This window comes from Canis lupus, chromosome 6 (assembly GCF_011100685.1).
Source record: "Canis lupus familiaris isolate Mischka breed German Shepherd chromosome 6, alternate assembly UU_Cfam_GSD_1.0, whole genome shotgun sequence".
NCBI classification, from domain to species: Eukaryota; Metazoa; Chordata; class Mammalia; order Carnivora; family Canidae; genus Canis; species Canis lupus.
The window spans coordinates 31,065,895-31,091,175 of NC_049227.1; the positions used below are offsets into that span (position 1 = coordinate 31,065,895).

Genomic DNA, 25,281 nt, shown 5'->3' on the forward strand with positions numbered 1-25,281 from the left:
GAATAATACCCTACTATGCATATATACCACCTTTTTATTCATCCATTCATCTGCCAAAAGACATTTGGGTTATTCTATCATTTGGTTCTTAGAATAATGCTTCTAGGTACATTCATGTATAAGTATGTTTGAGTCCCTGCTTTCAATTCTTTTAAGTCTGTATTTAGGAGTAGAATTGCTGGATCATACAGTAATTCTAGGTTTACCTTTTTGAGGAACCACCAAACTATTGTCAATGGTGGTTACACCATTTTACATTGATGTATCTTTTGTTTGTTTTTGAGATGAGATTGTCTTTATTTCTCTGCCACTGAAATTAAGTCCACTATTAATTCCCTTCCAGTTAGAAAAAAACTGGGATCCCTGGGTGGCACAGCGGTTTGGCGTCTGCCTTTGGCCCAGGGCGCGATCCCGGAGACCCGGAGATCCCGGTGCATGGAGCCTGCTTCTCCCTCTGCCTGTGTCTCTGCCTCTCTCTCTCTCTGTGACTATCATAAATAAATAAAAATTTTTAAAAAATTTTAAAAAAACTAAACTTCCCAATTAAAGGTTAACATAGCCACTTCCAGGTTTATTTTTTAATTGTGGTAAAATTCACTGAATATAAAATTTACCATTTTTAAAGTTTATAATTCAGAACTTGATACATTTTTTAAAGAACAAATAAATGCACAATAATCTGAGATATTGAATTAATTTTAAAGACTCCAGTCTATTTAAATCTAAAAACTAAACATCGGGCAGCCCAGGTGGCTCAGTGGTTTAGCACCGCCTTCAGTCTAGGGTGTGATCCTGGAGTCCGGGATCGAATCCCACATCAGGCTCCCTGCATGGAGCCTGTTTCTCCCTCTTCCTATGTCCCTCCTTCCCTTCTTTTCTCTCTCTCTCTCTGTTTCTCTGTCTCTCATAAATAAATAAAATATTTTTAAAAATAAAAACTAAACATCCCTACTGACTCCACAGAACAAGGGCCAATTAGCTTGGTGGAGGTAGGTGGAGATCAGAAGAACAGACAAGACAAGGAGGATGATGAACTGCCACTCACTGTCCATCCATGGCTTGGCTCCTCTCCCACCTCTGGGCTTCCATCCTGTTCCACTCTCCACCTTACTCACCCTGCTACAGCCTCACCCATCCCCTTGATGCTCCTCTGACACGCCAAGCATGCTCCATCTGACACCTGCTCAGCCATGAACAGAAACCACACCAGGTAGTCCACTGAAGGAATTTAACACAGGGCATCTGTTACAAAGACTCTGGCAGGGCTACAAAGCCAAATAGGAGATAATGAGGCCACCTAAAGACTACTGATGCCAGAAAGCCAATCCATCCCTGAAGCCAGAGGAACAGAAGGAAGAGGTAGTATAAAGAGTATAAGAACTACATGAAAGGGGATTTAATAGCAGAGTTAATTTCAGTTGCAGAGAAATAAAGGCAATTCCATCTCTACTCAAAAAAAAAAAATTACCAATGTAAAATGGTACAGTCACTGTTGACAACAGTTTGGTGGTTCCTCAAAAAGGTCAACACAGAGTTACTGTACAATCCAGAAATTCCAGGCATACATACAGACCCATCAGGCAACAGCTGGACTGTGGCAGAGGCACCAGGAGGGCAGGGAAACAAGAACACCATGGCCTGACCCAGGGGGCCACATGGGACATCTATGGACCACAGAGGAAGCACAGCACTGCTAGACATGCCTCCTGAAGCTGGGAAGAAATGCTCTAGCCTCCCTCTTCCTCTCACCTTCTAAACCCATCACCACCTCCCTCTGGCCGAACAGGAAGACAGTGAGCAAGGGGGCCTGGGAAACAGACTCTGCAGGGAAAGGCAAAGAATAAATGTGAGAGCAGAGGCAAGTGACTGTAAGCTTTCAACTTGTTGAACTGCAAAGGATTCCTTCCCCAGGTAACAGCAGAGCTACTCCCCTTATTCCCTGATGTCTCTACTGAAAAGTCCCATAAAGAAGGCTGCTGACCACTCCATGCAAAGGAGTGAACGCCCACACCCTCGCAAGCTACTAGTTGCTCATCAAAATCTCTCTTCCTGAACCCCTAGACACTTCCCAGCCTGCCTGTGGCGGCCAGGTGACTCAAAGTCTCCACCAACCCAGGTGCTTTTCGCAGGCTTGACTCATTCATTCCTGTCTTCTGCCTGGCCCCCGAAGTTGGCAGTCCTGAGCTCTAACAACTCAGCATAGCACACCTGGCATTCACCCACGGTATACAAGAGTCTACAGCACCTCCTTTATTACAAAGTGGGAACCTTCTCTAGTGCCAAACGAAGGACTTCTAAAGCTTGTGTCTTGTCTCTTTTTAGGGATGTTCCCCATCCTTTGCTGAAGGTCATTTTCATGCCGACAGGAACAAAGCAAAGGATCCATGGATCCAACAAGCCAGATAATTATGGACTAAAAATTGACAACTCTGAGGCCAAATTTACCAGAGTTTTAATTTACTAGACCTTAGGATCAAACATCTTTAAAACAGCCAGAGGTCACTCCTGGCCAAAAGGCATCAGTCTGCCTATATGAGATCCTAAACTGCTGGGACAGTTTCATGCCTCTGGGTAAGTAGCCCAAGCCCTTGGCCACCCCAGCTGTCACAGACCCTCCCCAGGACTCTACGGACAACCCCATAATCTAGGAACTCGCTGATTAATACCTAGCCGGGAGGCGGGTAGCGCCCTGGCTATGGCTCTCTCCCTAAGCCAGTGGTTCCCAACCAGCTGTTAAACATTCTCATCAGCACCCCTGGACAGAGCACAGTATTTTCTTTCTACCTTCCACTGACATCCTTCCCAAGTCTCTTGCACCAGAGCTAGCTGATTTGCAAGTTCATGAATACAGCAGAGAGACAAAGAGAGGGAACTGAAAGCTGTGCAGGGATGGAAGGGCGGTGGAGTGGACTTCCCCTCACAATCAAAAGGATGGGCCCAGGCTTCTCCTGGCCCATGAAGCTTCTCCAAAAATACTTTTCTACAGAAATGAAATTGTTACCCAAGGTGACCCAATGAAGCAAAATATAAATTCTGCTCTGAGTTAAAATGCAATCAACCATTTTCAAAAATCCCCACTGAGGATTAAGGAAGTCCAGTTCTCTAATTTTACAGTTGGGTATGTATTAATACCACCTGCTTTCAGCTGATTATAAAAGAAGATGTGCACACAGCAGAGGGTGGGGTCTGGCTTCCAGGGACAAGAAAGCAGCAGGACCAGTCCTCAAGTCTGGGTCCTGGAGTCATTATTTTGAACATCCGTTTTGGTGGCCAGGGACCTTGCAATACATTGGAGCTATGAGGAAGAGTGATAACAGATCTGGTCCTTGACCATCAAGAGAGACAGTCACAAAAACAGATAGTGCCATAAATAGGTTTGATAAGAGGAGGACTCAAGACTAATGAGGGCTGGGGAGGGGGAGGCAGAAAGGAGACATGCAGAGGAGGGGCACAGGCCAGCTGAACTGGGTAAGGAGCTCATGAATGACTTCTTGGGAGGAAATCTGAGATTTCAAGAAAGAAGAGATCAAAATCACATTCACCTCCATTTGAATGGCTAGTATCAAGAAATAAATACATGAAAACAACAAATGTTGGCAAGGATGTGGAGAACTTGGAACCCTCGCACACTGCTGGTGGGGACGTACAACGGCATAGTCACTACAGAAAACAGTATAGCAGGTCTTCAGAAAGTGAAACACAGAATTACTATCTGATCCAGCAATTCCACTTCTGGGTACTTATTCAAAAGAACTGAAAGCAAGGATTTGAATAGTTATTTGTACAACCTGTATTCATGGTAGCATTATTTAGCAGCCAATAAATGGATGTCCATTCACAGATAAGGAAATAAAGTGGTGTGTGGGTGTGCATACACACAATAGAATATTATTCAGCCTTAAAAAGGAAGGAGGGGATCCCTGGGTGGCTCAGCGGTTTGGCACCTGCCTTCGGCCCAGGGCGTGGTCCCAGAGCCCCAGGATCGAGTCCCGTGCCAGGCTCCCTCCCAGCCTGCTTCTCCCTCTGCCTGTGTCTCTGTCTCTCTCTCTCACTCTGTATCTCTCATGAATAAATAAATACTTTTTTAAAAAAGGAAAGAAATTCTCCCATACTACATGAACCTTGAAGACATTATGCTAAACAACATCAGCCTTAGGTACATGGAGTATATAAGTGAGCCTCACTCACATGAAGCACTTAAGATAAATCATAGAGTACGAAAGCCAGGGGCTTGGGGCAGAGAGAATGAGGAGTCAGTGTTTAATGGGGATGGACTTTCAACATGGGAAGATGAAACGGTTTGAGAGATGGAAGGTGGGGATGGTCATACAATGTGTACACTTAGAATGATTTAAATGGTCACTTTCATATCATGTACACTTTGCCACAATTTAAAAGAGAAAACAGAAGTTTGAGTTGGTAATATGTGAACAAGAATTGGGGAGGGAGGAGGGAGTGGAAGAGTAAAAGCAATGAACACGTCCAGATTTGATAGCTTCAAATGTAGAAACCAAGCATGCTGTTCAAAATGTAGGATTTAAACACCGAAACTGGTCCCTGACAATGAAGAGACAGTGGTACTGAACACCTTCTCCCCTAGACTGTCTAGTATTAACACTTTAATTGCTCAATTATGAAGCGGTCCCAGGGGTTCCCCGGGCAAGGGCTCTGGCAGTAGGGCAACATGGAGGACTCAGGTCACGGTTTCTTTACCACCTGGTTGGAAGTGTTGCAATGCCCTACCTGCAAGCTGCATGTTAGTCCTGGGTGTGGGGTAGAGTTTAGAGAAAGAGCAGAAACAGACAAAGCTGGTAGAGGACAGATCTTGGGACCCAGGTCAAGGAGTGTGTCCCCTGCCCCATCTCTGAAGAGAAACATGACAGTGCTTTAAGTAGAGGGCGGGGAACAGGTTGGTCACTGAAGAATCCCCAACCCTCAGCCTGGCACAATGTGCAGAGTGGATCAGGGAGGATGGAGATGGAAGGCAGAAAGACAAAATATGGCAGAGGGAAAGGACAAAGAGGCTGTAAGGAAAACCAAGGGCTGTCCAGGAAAGCCGAGGAAAGGGTAGAGCCATAGGTTAAGCCATAGGTTAACACAGGAACCAATGGAGCTGAAGATGAGGATTCAGTTGTGAAACCTGCAATAAGCCTATGGTGCATCCAAATAGACATGGAAGAGAAAGGGCCCCAGGAAATGATGTGGACTGCAGGTAGAACTTCGAGTCATCTGCACATGGAGAGCAATTTTCACCAAGGAATTCAGACAGGATGTGTATGCACAGAAATGAGAGGCAACAAAAGAATCCGCAGATGAATGATATTTACTATTTGAGGGTGTAGAAATGATATATAAGAAGGATGAACAAAGAAGCAGCAAGTATCCCAGGAGGTCGTGGCACTGCAGAAGAGAGGGGGGATTGGTGGGTCAACATCGGAGGGTCCTTGGTGCCAAGGGCTGCTGAACAGGCAAGGAATATTAGACTTAAATTTTACAGGACAGACAGCTAGCTCAATGATAGCAGGTGTGTCTCTGGTATGTTCTGAACCAGGCCTACGACCTTGTAATGGACTGCCACCACATAACCTCATGATGATCCATCAGTCATTAACAAGAACATCAAATTACAAGGTTTTGCCATGAAATGGCAGTACTCTGGTCTGAATGTGTCCCTCCAAAATTCCTATGTCAAAATCCTAAAGATGATGGTGTTAGGATGTGGGGCCTTTTAGAGGACCCTGACATCATGAAGATAGTCTTCATGGAATGGGATTAGTGCTCTTATAGAAGAGGCTCCAGAGGGATCCCTTGTCCCCTTCCATCATGTGAGGACACAGTGAGGAGGCAGGGGCTGTGGACCAGGAAGAGGGTCCTCACTCAACCGTGCTGACACCTTGATCTTAGACTTCCCAGCCCCCAGAAATATGAGAGGTAAACTGCTGTTGTTGATAAGCTCCTAACTCTGTGGTATTTTGTTATGGCAGCCCAAATAGACTACAACAGGCACTAACTGCAATGTTTCGTTCTCCTTTCTCCAATAGAAGGAAAAATACTTTGCTTTTCCATACTGCATTCTGCATTGGTGACTCTAGGCATCCAACATCTGCAAAACCCTCCAATTCCAAGTCACGCCTATGTAAGTCTCAGTCACTTTTAATTCATTTTCATCAAATCTAAAAATCAATCTTTGTTCTTTTCCTTCAAATTTAATCACTTCCTTTGTAGACCTCTGCTGGTATAAGGTATCTTGGCAATCATGAAATACAGTACTGTGCAAACTAAAATAATAAAATATGAATATATTTTGATTGAAATACTGATATATTTCCAGATGCTATGCTAGGAGATAGGAAGTCAGAGGAAGTAAAACAGACATGATGCCCTGGGGTCCCAAAGTTTACCATCTAGTCATCTAGGTAAAGAGACAACAGACAAGTGAATATAGTGTGATAAAGTAAAGTGGAATCCCCTGTCCTTGTTCCCTAAGACAGGGATTACCAAACTTCTCTAGAGGGCTGAATATTAGGTACTTCATACCTTATGGGACAAATGATCAGTTACAACTGCCTAAAAGCTGCCATGCAGAGTAAGTAGATGAACATGTGTTGCTGTGTTCCAATAAAACTTTATTTATAAAAATCCATGGCAGAAAAAAAAAAATCCATGGCAGGACACAGTTTATCCACCTCTGCTCTAAGTGATTATAACTTACAATACTTGCTGCTTCATTTACTCATGAATTCAAACTGGGGAAGAACATGATCTTTCAGAGAGTCCCCTCCTGGAAACAATATGCCATTATGAATAAAATAGTAGGAGCTTCAGAATCACAATCACTAAGACCTAAGGCCAAACCCTGGCTCTGCCATACTTATTACATCTGGAGTATTAAGAAAATTCTTAGAGCCTCATTTTCTTCATCTATCATTCACTATGCATAGTCATTTCAGAAATAAAATGGAACAATAACAAATCCCCTGGCTCACAGGAGCTGCTCAGTATGTCAAGAAATGTTTGCTTGACATTGTCTATGTTTGCTGCTCAGCAAACAAGAAAGCCAGGCCTATGGTCAGCCAATTCATCAAAACAGAGAAACACCCAGGTTTCATTTCCAAGATTAACTTAAGTCTAAAGACATAGGTATAGAGGTGGTTAATTCAGAAGACCCTACCAAGGTACATCTTTCTGAGCTGCCGTACTGGCTTTTGTCCTCAGATTTGTCCCCCTTCAAAATCTCAAGACCATTGCTATAGCTTCAAATGTCACAGTCTCATGCAACAACCCAACACCATAAAATAAGTCTTAGGCCTCCATTCAAAAAGCAAAAATAGGGAAGCCTGGATGGCTCAGCAGTTAAGACTCTGCCTTTGGCTCAGGGCGTGATCCTGGAGTCCTGAGATCGAGTCCCACATCGGGCTTCCTGCATGGAGCCTGCTTCTCCCTCTGCCTGTGTCTCTGCCTCTCTCTTCACTCTCTCTGAATGAATAAATAAATAAATCTTTAAATAAATCTTTAAATAAATAAATAAAAATAAATAAAAATAAAAAAATAAAAGCAAAAATATTTCCCAGATGGCCCTCAGCAGACTCCTTCCTTCCCCTTGGTCAGAATTATGTCCCATGTCTATTCCAAAAGCAACTACTGGCAAGCTGATAATTATTAAGGTTGGCCTGATCTGATCTAGATTCACTCCCCCTGGAGCTAGCTTCAGGCCTGAAGCTCTTGAAAACCCAACATGTGAACAAAATCAGAATTCTATTAGCAAGAAAGAAGGGGGAGAGCAGTTTCTGCTATAATTATTCACACTAACCTGCGTAACTGAAGAGAGAGTTACACAAACTGCAGGACCAGACTCTAAAATGCAGATTCCCGTTGTATCACCACCAAATCAATGATTTGTGTAGATAAATCCAGCCACTTGTCAAAGCAAGAGAAAACAGCTCCCCCGGACACAGCAGACTTTCACTTCTGGGTTTGAATCCCAAAGGAGACACACTGGGTAACCCCACCCCCCCAAGCCTCTCTGGGTCCTGCATAACCCACCTGCCAGAACCATTCAAGGGGATCTCAGCTAGGGATGGACACTGCTTCCCACACCTGCCAACAGTGCTTGACAAGACAAAACTGAGTTGATGGCATAACACTTAGTAATCATGTCCACCCTACCAACATTTCATAACTCAGGAACGTTTGGGTAAAACTCTCTAAGTCAAAAAACACATACACACAAAAAAAAAACAAAACAAAAAAAAAAAAAAAAAAAAAAAACACATACACAAACAAAACCTGAATGCTAAGCCAAAAACAAAGACAAAACAAAAGCGCCAAACAAGCAAACTAGGGAATGGGGAATGGATGCAGGCACTAGCTAAAAACCTCACAGAACCGGAGGAAATTCACCTGCAAACTCCTTTTCCCAGGCTACAGTTTATCACAGAAGGAATGCCTGGCACCTGACTTCTAGACAGGCCACTGACATGGCCATTCACGAAGATGGCAAGCCAGCAAGAGGAAAAGGCCTCGCAGTGTGGCCGCAAGGGGCCACGTCCAGCTTTGGAAGAGGAGTCCAGATCAGACCACTTCTCCCAAAAACACAACTGAGAAAGCGAGGCGGCTATTTAAAGTTATTAAAACAAAACAGAGGACCCCAGAGCACTACAAAGGCAAGGAACAAAGAACCCAGATCCCCCAGAGAAGGGAAGTCCACAGACCAGAGGCCTACACTCAGGCCTTTACTTGGCCCTTGAGGCTTCTGCCAGCAACAGAGTTTCTCTGATGAGAAGCTATGAGGGGCTTTCAGAATTCCCACAAGGTCTGATAGGGAAAGAATCCGAGCTCAGAACCAGTGGAGGAGGACAGAAACTGGTAAACAGCTCAGGGTAACAGAAGAGCATCCCTCGAACATTCATGCCTGCCTGAAACCACACAATGTGACTTTATTTGAGAAAAGGCTCTCTGCAGATGTAATTAGTTAAGTTGAGGTAATAGTGGAGGAGGGTGGGCCAAAATCCAATAGGGCTACTGTTCTTTAATGAGAGGACACGGAAACAGAGGCCCAGAGGGAACGGGCCATGGGAAGAGAGTGGCCCAGGCTGGAGCAAAGCAGGCATAAGCAAGGGGTGCCAAGGATGGCGGGCGCCAGGGACGGCTGACAACCACCAGAGGCTGGGAATGTGATCTCCCTCAGAGCATCCAGATGGAATAGGCTCTGCCAACACCTAGGTTTTGGACTCTGGGCCTCTAGAAATGTGAGAGAATAAATTTCTTGCTGCTGTTTTAAGCCACTTGGGGTGTGCACATTTGTTATGGCAGGTCTAGGAAACAAATACATGCTGGAAACCCCAAATAAGTACGTCCTAGCAATAGGCAAAAGCAGAAATATATCTTCACCAAATGCTGAAGCCCAGGCATGAAATGCTCAACCCCTGACGGAAGTAAACTGATCTTCGTCTACCCTACTTGCTTGAGCAGCAAGAGTGAGTCCTCCTGAAGAAAGATAACATCCCAAGCTTCACACAATTCTTCATACACAACACTCAGTTGAAACTACCAGGCACATGACAAAGACAAGGATGGATTCAAAAATCAAAACTAAAAAAAATAAAATAAAATAAGGGACTTCAGGCTATAGCCAAATGAGAAGTTAACAAATCCTCTCCCCAAAAAGCGGCTACAAAACTGGACAAAAGTGACAACCATATTGGCACTCTGGAAACTGACTTCAAAGGCTTATCATCTGAGAGGTGTTTATGCTTGAAAACTGCTAAATTTCAGATAAGGACATTGGCAACAACAACAGTGGGACAGTATATGACAACAACACTCATCTCAGTATATAACAACAACACTCATCTCAGGGGCAAGAAGAAGAGGGGGAGAGTGTGGGGAACCAGAGTACTCGGGCCCCTCTACAGATGGCAGGGGTGGTGAGCAGAATGTGGGCCCAGAGCCACAGATCCTCCAGCTGAACAAAAGCTAGAAATCTGTATTTCAACATGAAATCTCATAATCTGTAAATGTGGACAACTTTTTTAAAGCATTTTTTTAAGTACACCATAAAGGGCACCTGTTCCCAAACTCAGCCTTGTAGGTACCCTAACCCCAGATGACCAAATGCCGTCCTGCCGCAGCAGACTCTCAGTATTATCTACTGTATGGTGATTTTCAACAATATCATTTTGTTTGGTCATTACTTTGGATTCAGTTCTTCTCTCTTCAAAAGGTAATGTTTCCCATCTGTAAACAGAGCTACTACAACAGCCTTGTGGATTAATTCACCATTACTTATTGTCTCCTGTCACTTCCAATTCAGTTACTTGAGCTAGAGTGGTCTACAGAGGAGCAGTAATGGGCATCCAGCCACTGCCAGAGGAGGGGGAAGCTGAGAAGAGCCAGGAATTTGACATCAGTCTCCCTGGGTTGGAATCCTCAGCATTGCTGTTTACTACTATGGGAACTTGAACAACTTCTGAACTTATTTGAGCCTCAGTGGCATCATCCAAAAAATAAGCACATCACCTTGGAAATATGGAAAGTTGTGGCCATGTTATCAAGCACCAGCTCCGACAGCTCTGCACTGAGGCCTGGCGTGGCAGGCACTATCTCATTGAGCCCCCACCACAGAACTGTGAAGCCAGTCCTGTGAGTGACCTTATTTTACACAAGAGGAAACAGAAGTTCAGAGAAGGGATGTCCCAAAGAGTTCGTGTGTGACGAGCCACAAAGCCAGGATTTCAACCCCGTCACCTGACTCTAGGGTCTAGCAATAACTGCCATGCTACAGAAAGGGCCCAGGCCAGCAGCCAGCAGGGACTAGGGAGCACAGGGATGCTCATTTCCATCCAACCCTCCTCTTCAGATTTCATTTTCTCCATTTTGGCTGCCAGTGGATGAGAAGATGGCCCTTGCAGGTAAAAACCACCAAGGCTCAGTGCAGCATTTCCCCGGGGTCATCTCATGGTCCAACTCCAAAGCCAAGGTTGCCTCTCCCATGCTATCAGCTGCCCTTGTCGCATGGAAGCTGACCCAGAGCCTAGTGGTCTACTCCACCCTCATTTCTCTACGGTAGCTGCTGCACACACAGAAACGATAGAAATGGGAAGAAGACAAGGGACATGATGATGTTGAGGACAACTCTGGGCAAAGTTATGTCCTTGAGCAGTTCATCACGCAGCCCGCAGCATTGAGCCACCCCCATGCAGAGGCCACGAGAGGCCACCGAGACAAGAGAGGCTAACAGCCCAGGTGACCAAGGCAGGAGGCAGTGGTTTCCACAGGGAGTGACTGAAAGGTGGCTCCACTCTGACTCAGCCCCTGGGTCCCTGACTTTTAGAGAAGGGACCCAAGAGCACAGAAGAAAAATCAATAGTGGGCAGCCCGGGTGGCTCAGCAGTTTAGTGCTGCCTTCAGCCCAGGGCCTGATCCTGGAGACCCAGGATCAAGTCCCACATCAGGCTCCTAGCATGGAGTCTGCTTCTCCCTCTGCCTGTGGCTCTACCTGTCTCTCTCTCTGTCTCTCGTGAATAAATAAATAAAATCTTAAAAAAAAAAAATAAAGAAAAACTGATAGTGACAGGAATCCCTCTGGCAGCTGTCCCCTACCCCAAAGGGGACTATATTCTTCTGAGAACGAGCGCCTGGTGAAATGAACGACAGCAATCAAAAATCTGTTGAAGGACTGAGAGCAAAAGGAAGAGAAATGCACCAACACAAGGGAGCAGGAAAGGCACAGGGCTCATTTGGCAGACACCTCTGCCAGACACCTCTGCCAGACACGGCGAGAGATGACGGTCTGCTGTGAACGAGGGGCAGCAGCAGTGATACAGATGTCGTTACACTAATGAGATTCAGTAATTTGGGGCAGCAGCCACAAGTTGAGGGTCTGAAAGAATCTGCTCTTTAAAATGTTGGGTAAGAGGGCACCTGGAGGCTCAGTAGGTTAAGCGCCGACTCTTGGTTTCTGCTCGGGTCATGATCTCAGGGTCCTGGGATTGAGCCCTGTGCCCAGCTCTGCACTGGGTGTGGAGCCTGCTTGAAATTCTTTCTCTTTCTCCTCTGCCCCTCCTCCTACCCTCACCCCCCTGCTAATGATCTCTCTCTCAAAAAAAAAAAAAAAAAAAAAGTTGGGGAAGAAGGACATAGGATGTTTCTCATTTGACATGACATACTTTTAGGTCCAGATCCAAAACAAATCATTTTAAGGTTTCCTCATCTGTACAATGGAGAAAATAAAGGTCCCTACTATTCATTAGACTGTCATAAGAACTGAGTGAGTTAGTGTATATAAAGGACTAACGAAGTTCCAGGCTTGTACAAAATGCTCCCCACCTGTTGGTAGTGATTATTAGCATTATCCCTGTCATTCAGACACACAGGAGCATGGCATGCAAGAAGTGCTTTGACAGTACTAAAATGGATGGTAACAGGGCTGTAAGCTCAGAGACCTATTGTTTCTGTTGCTGGTGTCGAAAGCAGATTTAATTACAAAATGTCATGCTATTCCCATGCACAAAATTAAAACATATCTTCGATTTCCCAGCAACTGCCACACCACACTGGTGACAAAAGCACCTGGGCTGCAGGACCCTTAGCCCCCAGAGATTGCAACATGTGGTTCTGAGGATTCAACAAAGTACAACACCATTACTGACTAGAGGTAAGACGTTCTCACACGTGGATTTCTGCACCAACATGCTGCCCCCATTCCAGCCCCACACAATGCCTGCCTTAACCACCAATAAAAAATAAAAACTTTTTAGAAAAGACTACATCCTCTGTGCTCCATTAGAGTGAGCAGTACCTGTTTCAGTCTTGCTGGCAAAGCCTGCTGCCTGTTTGATCGCAGCCGCCGTTAGTGCTAATCCCCGGCTCCTCTTCAGGCCATGCTGCAGGACGGCCTCAAACTGGGCACACAGACAGGTTACCCTGCAAGAGAACCAGTTATTCATCAGTCCACCTGTGTAAGAAGAGAGACACCCAAAATAGCCCCAGTACCTCCAAGAAGCGGGTGAGTTATCAGTTATAAACCTCAGGGAAGGTACACACTTGACACCTGGATTTATGGGCAGGTAATTGATATGGAATTGACTTGGGTCCCTCAGCACACCTCTCCCCATTTATGTTCCTTTCACATACCTCCAGGAAGCCCCACACAGTCTAGCCATATTCATCAGGCTCTTGAAAGCAGAGTAACAATTCACAAGAAAGGTGGGAAAATGGAATTGGTGCCAGCCAGCAGAGGAGAAAAAATTAAAGCCAATTTAAAAACAAATCAGTCTGGTGTGGGAGGGGTGGACAGCTAATTGTATCCAATTCACAAGTTCCAACTCTAATTCATATCACATATAGTTTAAGGAATTACATTATCTTTGAAGGGATTGAATGTGCCAGCCTCCCAAATTGGAAACATTGTATAATTTCATGGCCTGTTACATACACTAAAAAAATAATAATATGAATTCTGATACTTATCCTTTATGTTGCTGTAAGAGATTACATTATGAAGTCAGATCCAGAGTTGATGGGATGAATTTTCAATTAAGTTACTATTGTGGATTCCATTAAATTCATTTCTCAATACCCAAAAAAGAGGACCTTCAAAAACATGTTGGCAAAGAGATGAGGTCACAGCTACTACCTTCTATTCTTTACCAACCTCATAGGGCTCCTGGGCACCCAGGCCCACTGAGTCTGTGGACTTTAAGGCCCTTCCATTCACTCATGCAACCTATGTCAAGAAATCCTTGGGATGCCTGGGTGGCTCAGTCGGTTAAGTGTCCAACTCTTGATTTTGGCTCGGGTCATGGTCTCAGAGTCCTAGGATCAAGCCCAACATCAGGCTCCACACACTGAGTGTGGAATCTGCTTAAGATTCTCTCTCTTCCTCTCCCTCTGGCCCTCCTACCCCACTCGTGCTCGTGTTCTCCCATGCCCCCTCACCTCAAAAAAACAATAATAAATCCCGAACTCCCCCTATGTGCCAGGCACTACTATTCTAGGCTCTGAGGATACAAAGAGATAGCAAGGTCTCTGCCTCACCACATTTGCACAGTTCTAGCAAAGGGAGATACACAAAACTAACCAGACCATTTCAGTTAATGAAAACTCTGAAGAAAATCAAACCAAACAAGGTGGTAGATGAAGACCCAGCAGGAACAGGCTTAGATTCTAGGGCCTAAATGGAGGTAACCTTGGAGTTATGACCTGGATGTGACAAACACAGCAGACTGGGCAGAGGGACCCAGTGCAAAGGTCCTGAGACCATCACCATCCTGTTCAATCTTGCCTAACTTCAGGCATTTCCTGTTCTACTCACCTCCACACCTGTAGTAATAATACTCTAAGAGTTTATTGCTCTGTGGGTGGTAAACTATTTTCATACCTATTATTTCATTAGCTCCTCCCATCAACATTATTATATAGGTGAGGCAGGTATTATCTCCGTCTTATACCTAAAGAAACAGGCTAAAGACATTTAAGAGACAGTACATGAGTACATAATAAATAGCATTATAAGACTACATAAATAACAACATCCATACTCCAGCCCTACCAAATCCCAAACTGATCCAAAGTAGATTCCATATACACCCCATGCTTATTCTGAGACAAATGTCTCAAGGCAAGCATGCTTATTCTGAGACAAATGTCCTCTCTTTTCCATACCCCACCTTTATTCAAGCCATCCATCTACACCAGAAAACCCTAACATGGTGTCAGCAAATACATAGCAATTGTACATTTACTCTCTGTCTGTGCTCATGACAGACATCAGTAATCCATCCCAGGATTCTGGGCAACCACTGCTAAAGATTAAAGTTGGCCCTCCACTGGAAGGAACCCCAACTGGCATCCCAAATGTAACATCTGTCCTCAATGACACTATTTAGAAACCTACCTTGACTACCCTGCATCTAACTGAATGTCTAGTACATAGTGTGTGCTCCATAAACACTTTTTCAACAGGTAAGTAAATAAGTAATTAATCTTGAGCCATAAGTCCCAGAATACTCCCCCACATTGAAACAACCCTCTTTGCTAGGCAGATGTCACTCTTAAACATGAGATATGTATATGCTAGTCCTCTACAATTTCATGCAGGTACACATTTAAGGGCTTCCTGAAAGCTGGGACACCTAACAAAACCATCTAAATTCCACAGGAATCAAAACAAGCATGGCAAAAATGGAGCCCAATGAAAGTCCTACCTCAGGGGAAAAAAACAAAAACGCTGGGCTATGTTTAGAGTACTCCATACTAAACCACAGCTTGGGGGCGCCTGGGTGGCTCAATAGGTTAGGCGTCTGCCTTCAGCTCAGGTTGTGGTCCCAGGATCTAAGCCCCACATCTGGCTCCCTGCTAAGCAGGGCATCTGCTTCTATCTCTCCCTCTGTCTGCCACTCCCCCTGCTTGCACACTCGCTTACTCGCATGCGCTCTCTCTCTCTAATAAATAAAATCTTTTAAAAAATAAAAATACTTAAAAAAATAAACCACAGCCTGCACCTTTAAACAAATCATCTGCAAATATAATAATTAAATCAACAATCCCTGTTAGTTTACTTGGCTCTAACATACAAGTCAGTAACTACCTCGCCAACTCTAGATAATATCTGGCCCCTAAAGGGAATGGAATGCAGGCGAACAGCACAAACCCAGTCACCAAGGTTTGGGTTACATCATCAGTATTACCTTCCAGATGAAGACAGGTCACAATCAACTTGATACAGCAGAAAACCCAGAGGGAGTACTAAAGGGAGTATTAACCCTAAAATTAATTCACTATGATGACTACGTTGCCAAAGGCCATGCTATTTATTACCCTCCCTATGTCCCCTTTGCATTTCCACACTGGGCCTGAGTTTATACCTACTAATCACTCAAGACTTAGCTTCTTCTTAACTTCTACTGTAAGTCAATGAACTGGGCATGTTTGTAATTAAGTAGGAGAACTTAATAGCAAATGAGGTGTTTTGCTTTGTTTTTTTAAGCACCAGTCAAGAAAATCACTTCAGGCTTTTATGCATACAACTACTGACCAGATGAATGGATAAATAAAATGTGGTGTCTTGATACAATGAAATACTATTCAGCAATACTAAGGAATAAAGTACTGAGATATGCTACAACAAAGATGAGCCTTGAAAATATTATGCTAAAGAAGTCAGACCCAAAAAACCACAAAGTGTAGGATTCCATGAAATTTTGAGAAAAGGTAAATATATAGAAACCAAAATTAGTAGTCAATTAGTGGTTGCCTAAGGCTGGAATCAGGGATTAACTATAAACTGACACAACAGAAATTTGGCATAATGAAAATGTTCTAAACTTGGTTGAGTTAATGGTTGTACCACTCTATACATTTACTTCTAAAAATCACTGCAAGGGGCGCCAGGGTGGCGGCAGCTGGTTAAGCAAATGACTCTTGGTTTCCATTCAGGTAGTGATCTCAGGGTCATGAGATCAAACTCCACACTGGGAGTCTGCTTAAGATTCCCTCCCTCTTGATCTGCCCCTCCCCAAACCCCACATGAACCCTTGCTCGCTCGCTCTAAAATAATTAATTAATTAACTTTAAAAATTACTGCACTGTACGCTTACAAGAGGTCAGTTTTTATGGTATGCAAATTAGATATCAATAATGCTGTTAAAAATCAAAAAAAAATTGGGGGTGCCTCAGTGGCAGAGTTGGTTAAGCATCCAACTCTTGGTTTCCAATCAGGTGGTAATCTCAGGGTCCTGAGATCAAGCTGCATGTTGGGCTCCACACTCAGCAAGGAATCTGCTTAGGATTCTTTCTCCCTCTCTCTCTCCCCTTCCCCATCGTGCTCCATCATGCACATGCGCTCTCTCTCTCTCTCTCTCAAATAAATAAATAAATCTTTTTTAAAAATGGCCCTCAAGATGTTTAGTAAAGCCTGATAAAGGAATGAAAGAATGGAAAATTAATGGCCTTGCTCCTGCTGAATTTAAAACTACCTACCAATACCAGCACAGCTGGACACCACATGAGCTTGACAAGTTTACTGCTGAAATTCTGCAAGTGGTTTTCCTGAGCTTTGACCTATATTTCAAGACTCCTTATCCTGCCACATGAATCTATAAGATTCTTAAGAATCCTGTACTTTTTAATGGCAAATGCTAGAAAAAATGACAGGATCAGCAATAAAAGCCACATTTTTACAAATGACATCAAATTAACTTTATGAAAGAGGGCATATTTCAAAGTGCTCTTTCACTGTGTTATAGGAACCTCTGGAAGAAAACCCAAGTACAATCATGAAAACAGACTGGATTATCCTCCTGTGGATGTCACCTGGAATGGAGTCAACTGTATCCATAAAAATCAGTCAATCAACAGCATTAGCCATATCTCAGACTTAGGACAGTAGAATCACCACTAGCCTTGCTACCATATGGCATTCATGTGCAATGGGCCATGCTCTACATTTATGTATAAAGAATAGTTTTCCAAAGGTTCACACCTGTGAATTTTAGCCTGTGAATTTTCCTGGCAGATATCAATCCTTGGCTGAAATCTACAAGTCACATAAAGATTTAAGAATGAAGATACTCAAAACAACATCATCTATACCTGGGGAAAATTAAAAACCACCTAAAGATCTCACATTTGGACAATTGGTTAAACATAATTGAATGCTATTTACTCCTTAAAACTCATACCAAGAGTTGATAATGAAAACCCACAGGTTTGTAATATAAAATGAAAAATCAGCACAATGTGAAATTATATATTGTCTGCTCTCAACTATGCTAAAAAAGAATCCTAAAAGGAATTATGTGAAAACATTAATAGCCACTTGGTAAAAGAATTACTGGTGATGTCTTTCCTGCCTTTACGCTTTTCTGAACTTAGCTTCTTTCCAAAACAAGCATTAAAGAAGTATTGACATCTCAAGAGCCAGAAATATTGCTACATTGAGCTATAACAAATGAAGAAATACAACTTGAAAGTTATGGTGAGGAAAGGAGTATAACTATTTTAAATGCTTATAGAGAACTTCAAATGGCATTTTTAAAAAGCTTAGATTACAAAATAAATAAACTTTTCAAAACAAAGAGCTTAGATTATAATGTTTAAGCCAAAAAAAGCAGATCTACAAAGATATAAAAGTGTTTCTAACCCACAAATAAAAAATGCTGGAATAAATGAAACTATAACATTAAAATTTGATTTTTTTTTTTTAGGTAAGCAAAATGGGACAAGGGAATTCCATTTACAGTAGTAACAAAAGTAAAATAAATCATATTTTTAAACAAGAAGGATAAAAATCCTATATGAAGAAAAGAATAATATTTTCTTAAAAGGTATAAAAATCAATATAAATAGAAATACCATTTTCTTGAATAAGATTTATTAAAATTAAAATGTCATTAATGTCTAAATTAATTATGTATATATCAATTGATGTATAAATTGAATACAATTTCAGTAATAATCCCAGGAAGGACTTGGCACAGTATGGTTCTGAGTGTAGGAATAAACAAATTGATGGAGTGTAAAGAAACCCCTCATAGAAAATCCAAATAAGGGGTGCCTGGTGGCTCAATTGGTTAAACATCTGCCTTTGGCTCAGGTCATGATCTTGGGGTCTTGGGATCAAGCCCCACATCGGGCTCCCTGCTCAGTGGGGAGTTTGCTTCTCCCTCTGCCTCTGCCCCTCCTCCTGCTCGTGCTCTGTCCCTTGCTTTCTCTCTCTAATAAATAAATAAAATTATTTTTAAAAAACCATCCAAATAAATATGGAAACATGTGAGATATAATAACGGCAGTGCTTCAATTCAGATGCACAAGAATGGACTATTTAAACTAGGGGCACTGACAAAAAGCACCCAGCTACAGGGCTAGAAGGAAAGAATAAACTTCTGCCTCCAATTCCAGATAGAACAAAATTCCAGATGGATCAAAATAAATAAAACTATAAATGGGAAAAAATAAAACTGTAAGAACAATAGAGAAAAATACAGAAGAACCTCAGGACAGGATACTCTAAAAGCAAAATTTTAAAGGTTCATTCAGAGGAATGCCTGGGTGGCTCAGCAGTTGAGTGTCTGCCTTCGGCTCAGGGCGTGATCCTGGGATCTGGGATCGAGTCCAGCAACAGGCTCCTTGCGGGGAGCCTGCTTCTTCCTCTGCCTATCTCTACCTCTCTCTGTGTGTCTCTCATGAATAAATGAAGAAAATCTTTAAAAAATAAATATAAATAAATAAAGGTTCATTTGGGGTGCCAGGGTGGCTCAGTTGGTTAAGTGTCTGACTCTTGGTCTCAACTCAGGTCTTGATCTCAGGGTCAAGGATTCAAGCCCCACATTGGGTTCCATAGTAAGCATGGAGACTACTTTAAAAAAAAAGCCTCATATAATTAATTTCATAAAATTTTTAAATTTCTATATGGCAAAAGATACCATAAACATGGTAAAACAATAATGAGATACTGGAGAAAATACTTACAAAATACATATGGTTGAAAAAGGATCAAAAGCCATATTATATGGAGAGCTTCTATAAATGGATAAGAGAAAGACAAGCAACTCAAATAATAATAAACTTTTCAACAAGGTCAATAAACACATCATGAAAGGAGGAAATGTTGACCAGTAAATGGATGAAAATACATTCAGTCTCACCAGTGGCCAGGAAAGTGTCATAATACTAAGACACCAATTCAGGACTATCAACTTTAAAACCAATCACAGACCGACTAATTTAGTTTCTTATAAAACTAAATATGCAAATATCATCCACCCAACAATTACACTCTTAGTGACTATCTCAGAAAAAGGAAAAGCATTATGTTCCCATGAAAAACCTGCACGTAAATGTTTACAGCAACATTATTTGCAATAGCCAAAAACTGAAACAACCCAGATGTCCCTCAGCGAGTTAATTAAAAAACAGAGTTTGGTCCCTACATACCATGGAATACAAGTCAGCAACAAAAAGGCACACACACTACTGATACATGCAAAGACATGGGTCAATCTCCTGGGAATCACACTGAGTGGGGGGAAAAAAACCCAATTCCAAAAGATTATACACTGTATTATTCCACTAATATAATGTTCGTGAAGTAACAAAATTATACAACCAGAGGACAGATTGGTGGTTGCCAGGAGTTAGGGATGGAGAGGGAGGGAACAGGAGGGAGGTACATGTGGTATAAAAGGTCAAGGAGAGGGATCCTGTGACAATGAAACTACTCCATTATCTTGACTGTGGTGATGAGCAGGTGTCCCTATGCAGTGATAAAACTGCACAGAACTAAACACACACACAAACACACACAAGCACATACACACAAATAAGTGTAAGCAAAACTAGGGAAATCTGAAATGCTGTCCTAAAGTGTTTTTTTTTTAATTTTTATTTATTTATGATAGTCACACAGAGAGAGAGAGAGAGAGAGAGGCAGAGACACAGGCAGAGAAAGAAGCAGGCTCCATGCACCAGGAGCCCGACGTGGGATTCGATCCTGGGTCTCCAGGATCGTGCCCTGGGCCAAAGGCAGGCGCTAAACCGCTGCGCCACCCAGGGATCCCTGTCCTAAAGTTTTATAAGTTGTTACTACTAAGAAAAACTGGGGAAAGGGAAAGCTGGATCTTTCTATATTACTTCTTAACAAATGCATGTGAATCTAAAACAAAAAAACAAAAACAAATGCATGTGAATCTACAATTATCTCAAAATTAAAAATTTAAATAAACAAATACAAAAATTGGAGGCAAAGATATATAAATAAATATATACACAAATATTTTTATTGTAGCACTGTTTACAATAGCAAAAGCAGAAACAAAATTAGAAACAACTTGCACATCCATTAACAGGAAAATAGTAAATAAGTTATACCACCTTCAGACTGTAAAATATTACACAGAAACTAAAAAATAATGAGATGCCATATCTAATCAACCCGAAGAAGCACCAAATTTTTTTCACACATCTTTGAAATCCAGTTGTGCCTCATAATTGATAAAATTAGACAAATTGGCATTAGTCATAAAGATGCCATTGACAGTAAGCTGCACCATTATGTTACCTACTGACCTGGAAAAATTTCCATAATACACAGCCAGGTCTAAAAACAAAACAAAAAATAGGGAAAGAGGCAAGATGGTAGAAGAGTAGGGAACGTTGTTGTTTCAACTAGTCCCTTGAATTTAGCTAGATATCTATCAAATCATTCTGAACACCTGTGAATACAACCTGAGATGTAAGAAAATAATTGCCAGAATTCTACAAATAGAAAAGCAACCACTTTTTGCAAGGTAGGAGGTTCAGAGAAGTGAATCTCAGGGGATATATGGGAGGATAAATGGTGGGCCAAGGGAGCCTCTGTAAGTCCGCTACCCGAATGTGATATAGTCCTGCAGTGCAAAATGGGCTTTTAGAAGTCTGTTCCAGTGAGGGACACCCCTACCTGCAAGGTGCTCAGGTGGCGAAGGGGGGCAGAATCATAGTGGGGCAGTCTGGTCTCAGGATCCCCGGGGTCACAGAAAGAACGGGGATGCCTGAGCCAACATAGTTCTCAAGCACTGGAGCCAGGAAACTGGCTACAGTCAGCAAGCCCCGGAGTGGGCTCTCAGCTCAGTTTGCCATAAATGTGAACCATGGCACCATCTGGTGACCCCTCTCTTTGCGGGGGCCCTGCAACAGGCAAAAATGTAGTAACTCTCCTCTTTCCCCAGGAAGATTGAAGAAGATCAGCAATGCCATAAAGCAAAACAATATTAAATTGATTGGAGTCCCAGAGGAAGAAGAGCAAGAAAGAGGGACAGAAGGTATATTTGAACAAATCATAGCTGAGAACTTCCCTAATCTCAAAGGAAACAGGCATTCAAATATAAGAGGCATACAGAACCCCCCTCAAAATCAACAAAAACAGATCAACACCCTGACATAATGGTGAAGTTTGTAAATTTCAGAAATAAAGAGAAAATCCTGAAAGCAGCTCAAGACAAGAAGTCCTTAACCTACAAAGGTAGAAACATTAGACTGGCAGCAGACCTATCTACAGAGACCTGGCAGGCCAGAAAGGGCTGGCATGATATAGTCAGGGTACTAAACAAGAAAAATATGCAGCCAATAATACCTTATCCAGCAAGGCTGTCATTCAAAATGGAAGGTGAGATAAAGAGCTTCCAGGATAAACAGAAACTAAAGAATTTATGATCATTAAACCAGCCCTGCAAGAAATATTAAAGGGGATCCTGTATGCAAAGAGATACTCCCAAAGTAACATAGACGAGAAAGGAATAAAGACAATATACAGAAGCAGTGACTTCACAGGTAATACAATGGCACTAAATTCATATCTTTCAATAGTTACTCTGAATGTAAATGGACTAAATGCTAAAATCAAAAGACACAGGGTATTGGATTGGATAAAAAAAGCAAGACCTATCCATATGCTATCTATAAGACACTCATTTTAGACCAAAAGACACCTCCAAATTGAAAGTAAGAGGGTGGAGAACCATGTAACATGCTAATGGACATCAAAAGAAAGCTGGGATAGCAATCCTTGTATCAGACAAATTGGATTTTAAGCCAAAGATTGTAGTAAAAGATGAAGAGGAACACTATATCACACTTAAAGAGTCTAGCCAATAAGAAGGTCTAACAATTGTCAACATTTATGCTCCTAACTTGGGAGCAGCCAATTATACAAACCAAGTAATAATAAAAATTAAAGAAACACACTGATAATAATACAATAACAGTAGAGGATTTTAACACCCCACTCACAGCAACTGACGTATCACCTAAGCAGAAGATCAACAAGGAAACAAGGACTTTGAATGACACACTGGACAAGATGGACTTCACAGATACATAACAGACCATTCTATCCTAAAGCAACAGAATACACACTCTTTTTAACTGCACATGGAACTTTCTCCAGAAGAGATCACATACCAGGTTGTAACTCACATATCAACTTGTACCAAAAGAAAGGGATTATTCCCTGCATATTTTCAGACCACAATGCTTTGAAACTGGAACTCAATCACAAGAGGAAATTTGGAAGGAACTCAAACACTTGGAGGCTAAAGAGCATCCTACTAAAGAATGAATGGATCAACCAGGAAATTAAAAAAGAATTGAAAAAATTCATGGAAACAAATGAAAATGAAAACACAACTGTTCAAAACCTTTGAGATGCAGCAAAGGTGATCCTAACAGGGAAGTACATAGGAATATAAGCCTTTCTCAAGAAACCAGAAAAGTCTCAAATACACAAGCTAATCTTACACCTAAGGAAGCTAGAGAAAGAACAGCAAATAGAGAGTAATCCAAGCAGGAGACAAGAAATAAAGATTAGAGCAGAAATCAATGAAACTGAAACCAAAAGAATAGTGGAAGAGATCAACGAAACTAGAAGCTGGTCCTTTGAAAGAATTAGTAAAATCAATAAACCCCTAGCCAGACTTCTCAAAAAGAAAAGAGAAAGGACCCAAGTTAATAAAAGCATGAATGAAAAAGGAGAGATTACAACCAACACCAAGGAAATACAATTTTAAGAACATACTATAAGCAACTACATGAGAACAAATTAAGCAATCTGGAAGAAATGGATGCATTCGTAGAAACTTATAAACTACCAAAATTAAAACAGGAAGAAATAGAAAACCTGAACCAGCAAGGAAACTGAAGCAGTAATAAAAAATCTCCCAATAACAAGACCAAGGCCCGATGGCTTCCCAGGGGAATGCTACCAAGCACTTAAAGAACAAGTAACAGAACACCTCAGTGGCTCAGTCAGTTGAGCCACTGCCTTCAGCTCAGGTCATGATCCCGGGGTCCTGGTATCAAGCCCCATATCCAGGCCCCTGCTCAGCTGGGAGCCTGCCTCCTCTTCCCCCTCTGCTACTGCCCCCTACTCATGCACTTGCTCCAATAAATAAAATCTTCTTTAAAATAAAGAAGAACTAATACCTATTCTTCTGAAGTTGTTTCAAAAAATAGAAAAGGAAGGAAACCTTCCAAATTCTTTCTATGAAGCCAGGATCACCTTGATCCCAAACCAGACAAAGATCCCACCAAAATGGATAATTACAGGGGCAGCCCGGGTGGCTCAGCCATTTAGCGCTGCCTTCAGCCCAGGGCCTGGTCCTGGTCCTGGAGACCCAGGATCGAGTCCTACGTCGGGCTCCCTGCATGAAGCCTGCTTCTCCCTCTGCCTGTGTCTCTGCATCTGTGTGTGTGTGTGTGTGTGTGTGTGTGTGTGTGTGTCTCATGAATAAATGAACAAAATCTTAAAAAAAAAAAAAATTGGGCAGCCCTGGTGGCTCAGCGGTTTAGCGCCTGCCTTTGGCCCAGGGCGAGATCCTGGAGTCCCGGGATCGAGTCCCACATCAGGCTCCCTGCATGGAGCCTGCTTCTCCCTCTGCCTGTGTCTCTGCCTCTCTCTCTCTCTCTCTGTCTATCATAAATAAATAAATAAATAAATAAATAAATAAATAAATAAATAAATAAATAACCAACCAACCCACAGCAAGTATCATTCTCAATGGGGAGAGACTGAAAGCTTTTTCCTTAGGTCAGGAACACATCAGGGATGTCCACTCTTACCACTACTGTTCGACATAGTACTGAAGTCCTAGCCTCAGCAATCAGAAAGAAAGAAAAGGCATTCAAGTTGGCAAAGAAGTGAAACTCTCACTCTTCACAAATGACTTGATATTTTTAGTGGAAAAGCCAAAAGACTCCACTTCAAAATTGCTAGAACTCATACAGGACAATTCAGCAACATGGCAGGTTATAAAACCAATGCAAAGAAATCAGTTGCATTTCTATACACTAACAATGAGAGAGAAGAAAGAGAAATTAAGGAATTGATCTCATTTACAACTGCACCAAAAACCATAAGATATCTAGGAACAAACCTAACCAAAAAGGTAGAGGATCTCTGCTCTAAAAACTACAGAATACTTAGGAAAGAAATTGAGCCAGACACAAAGAAATGAAAAAACATTCCATGATCATGGCTTAGAAGAATAAATATTGTGAAAATGTCCATGCTACCCAAAGCATCTACATATTCAATCCAATCCCTATTAAAATACCATCAACATTTTTCACAGAGCTGGAATAATTCTAAAATTTGCATGGAACCAGAAAAAAAACCCAAATAGCCAAAGGAATTTTGAAAAAGACAACCAAAGCTGGGGGCATCACAATGCCAGATTTCAGGCTGTACTACAAAGCTGTGATCATCAAGACAGTATGGTACTGGCACAAAAACAGACACATAGATCA

General features: G+C 42.1%; 1 protein-coding gene across 9 annotated transcripts in view; it reads right to left on the reverse strand.

Annotated features, from left to right (window-relative positions):
* Nucleotides 1-25,281, reverse strand: part of SNX29 (sorting nexin 29) — a 528,683-nt gene that overhangs the window by 466,952 nt on the left and 36,450 nt on the right. For all 9 annotated transcript variants that reach the window (XM_038540328.1, XM_038540324.1, XM_038540323.1 and 6 more), the window contains exon 4: nt 12,800-12,924. In XM_038540328.1, coding sequence (XP_038396256.1) covers nt 12,800-12,924 — 125 coding nt within the window. The remainder of the gene's footprint in view (nt 1-12,799; nt 12,925-25,281) is intronic.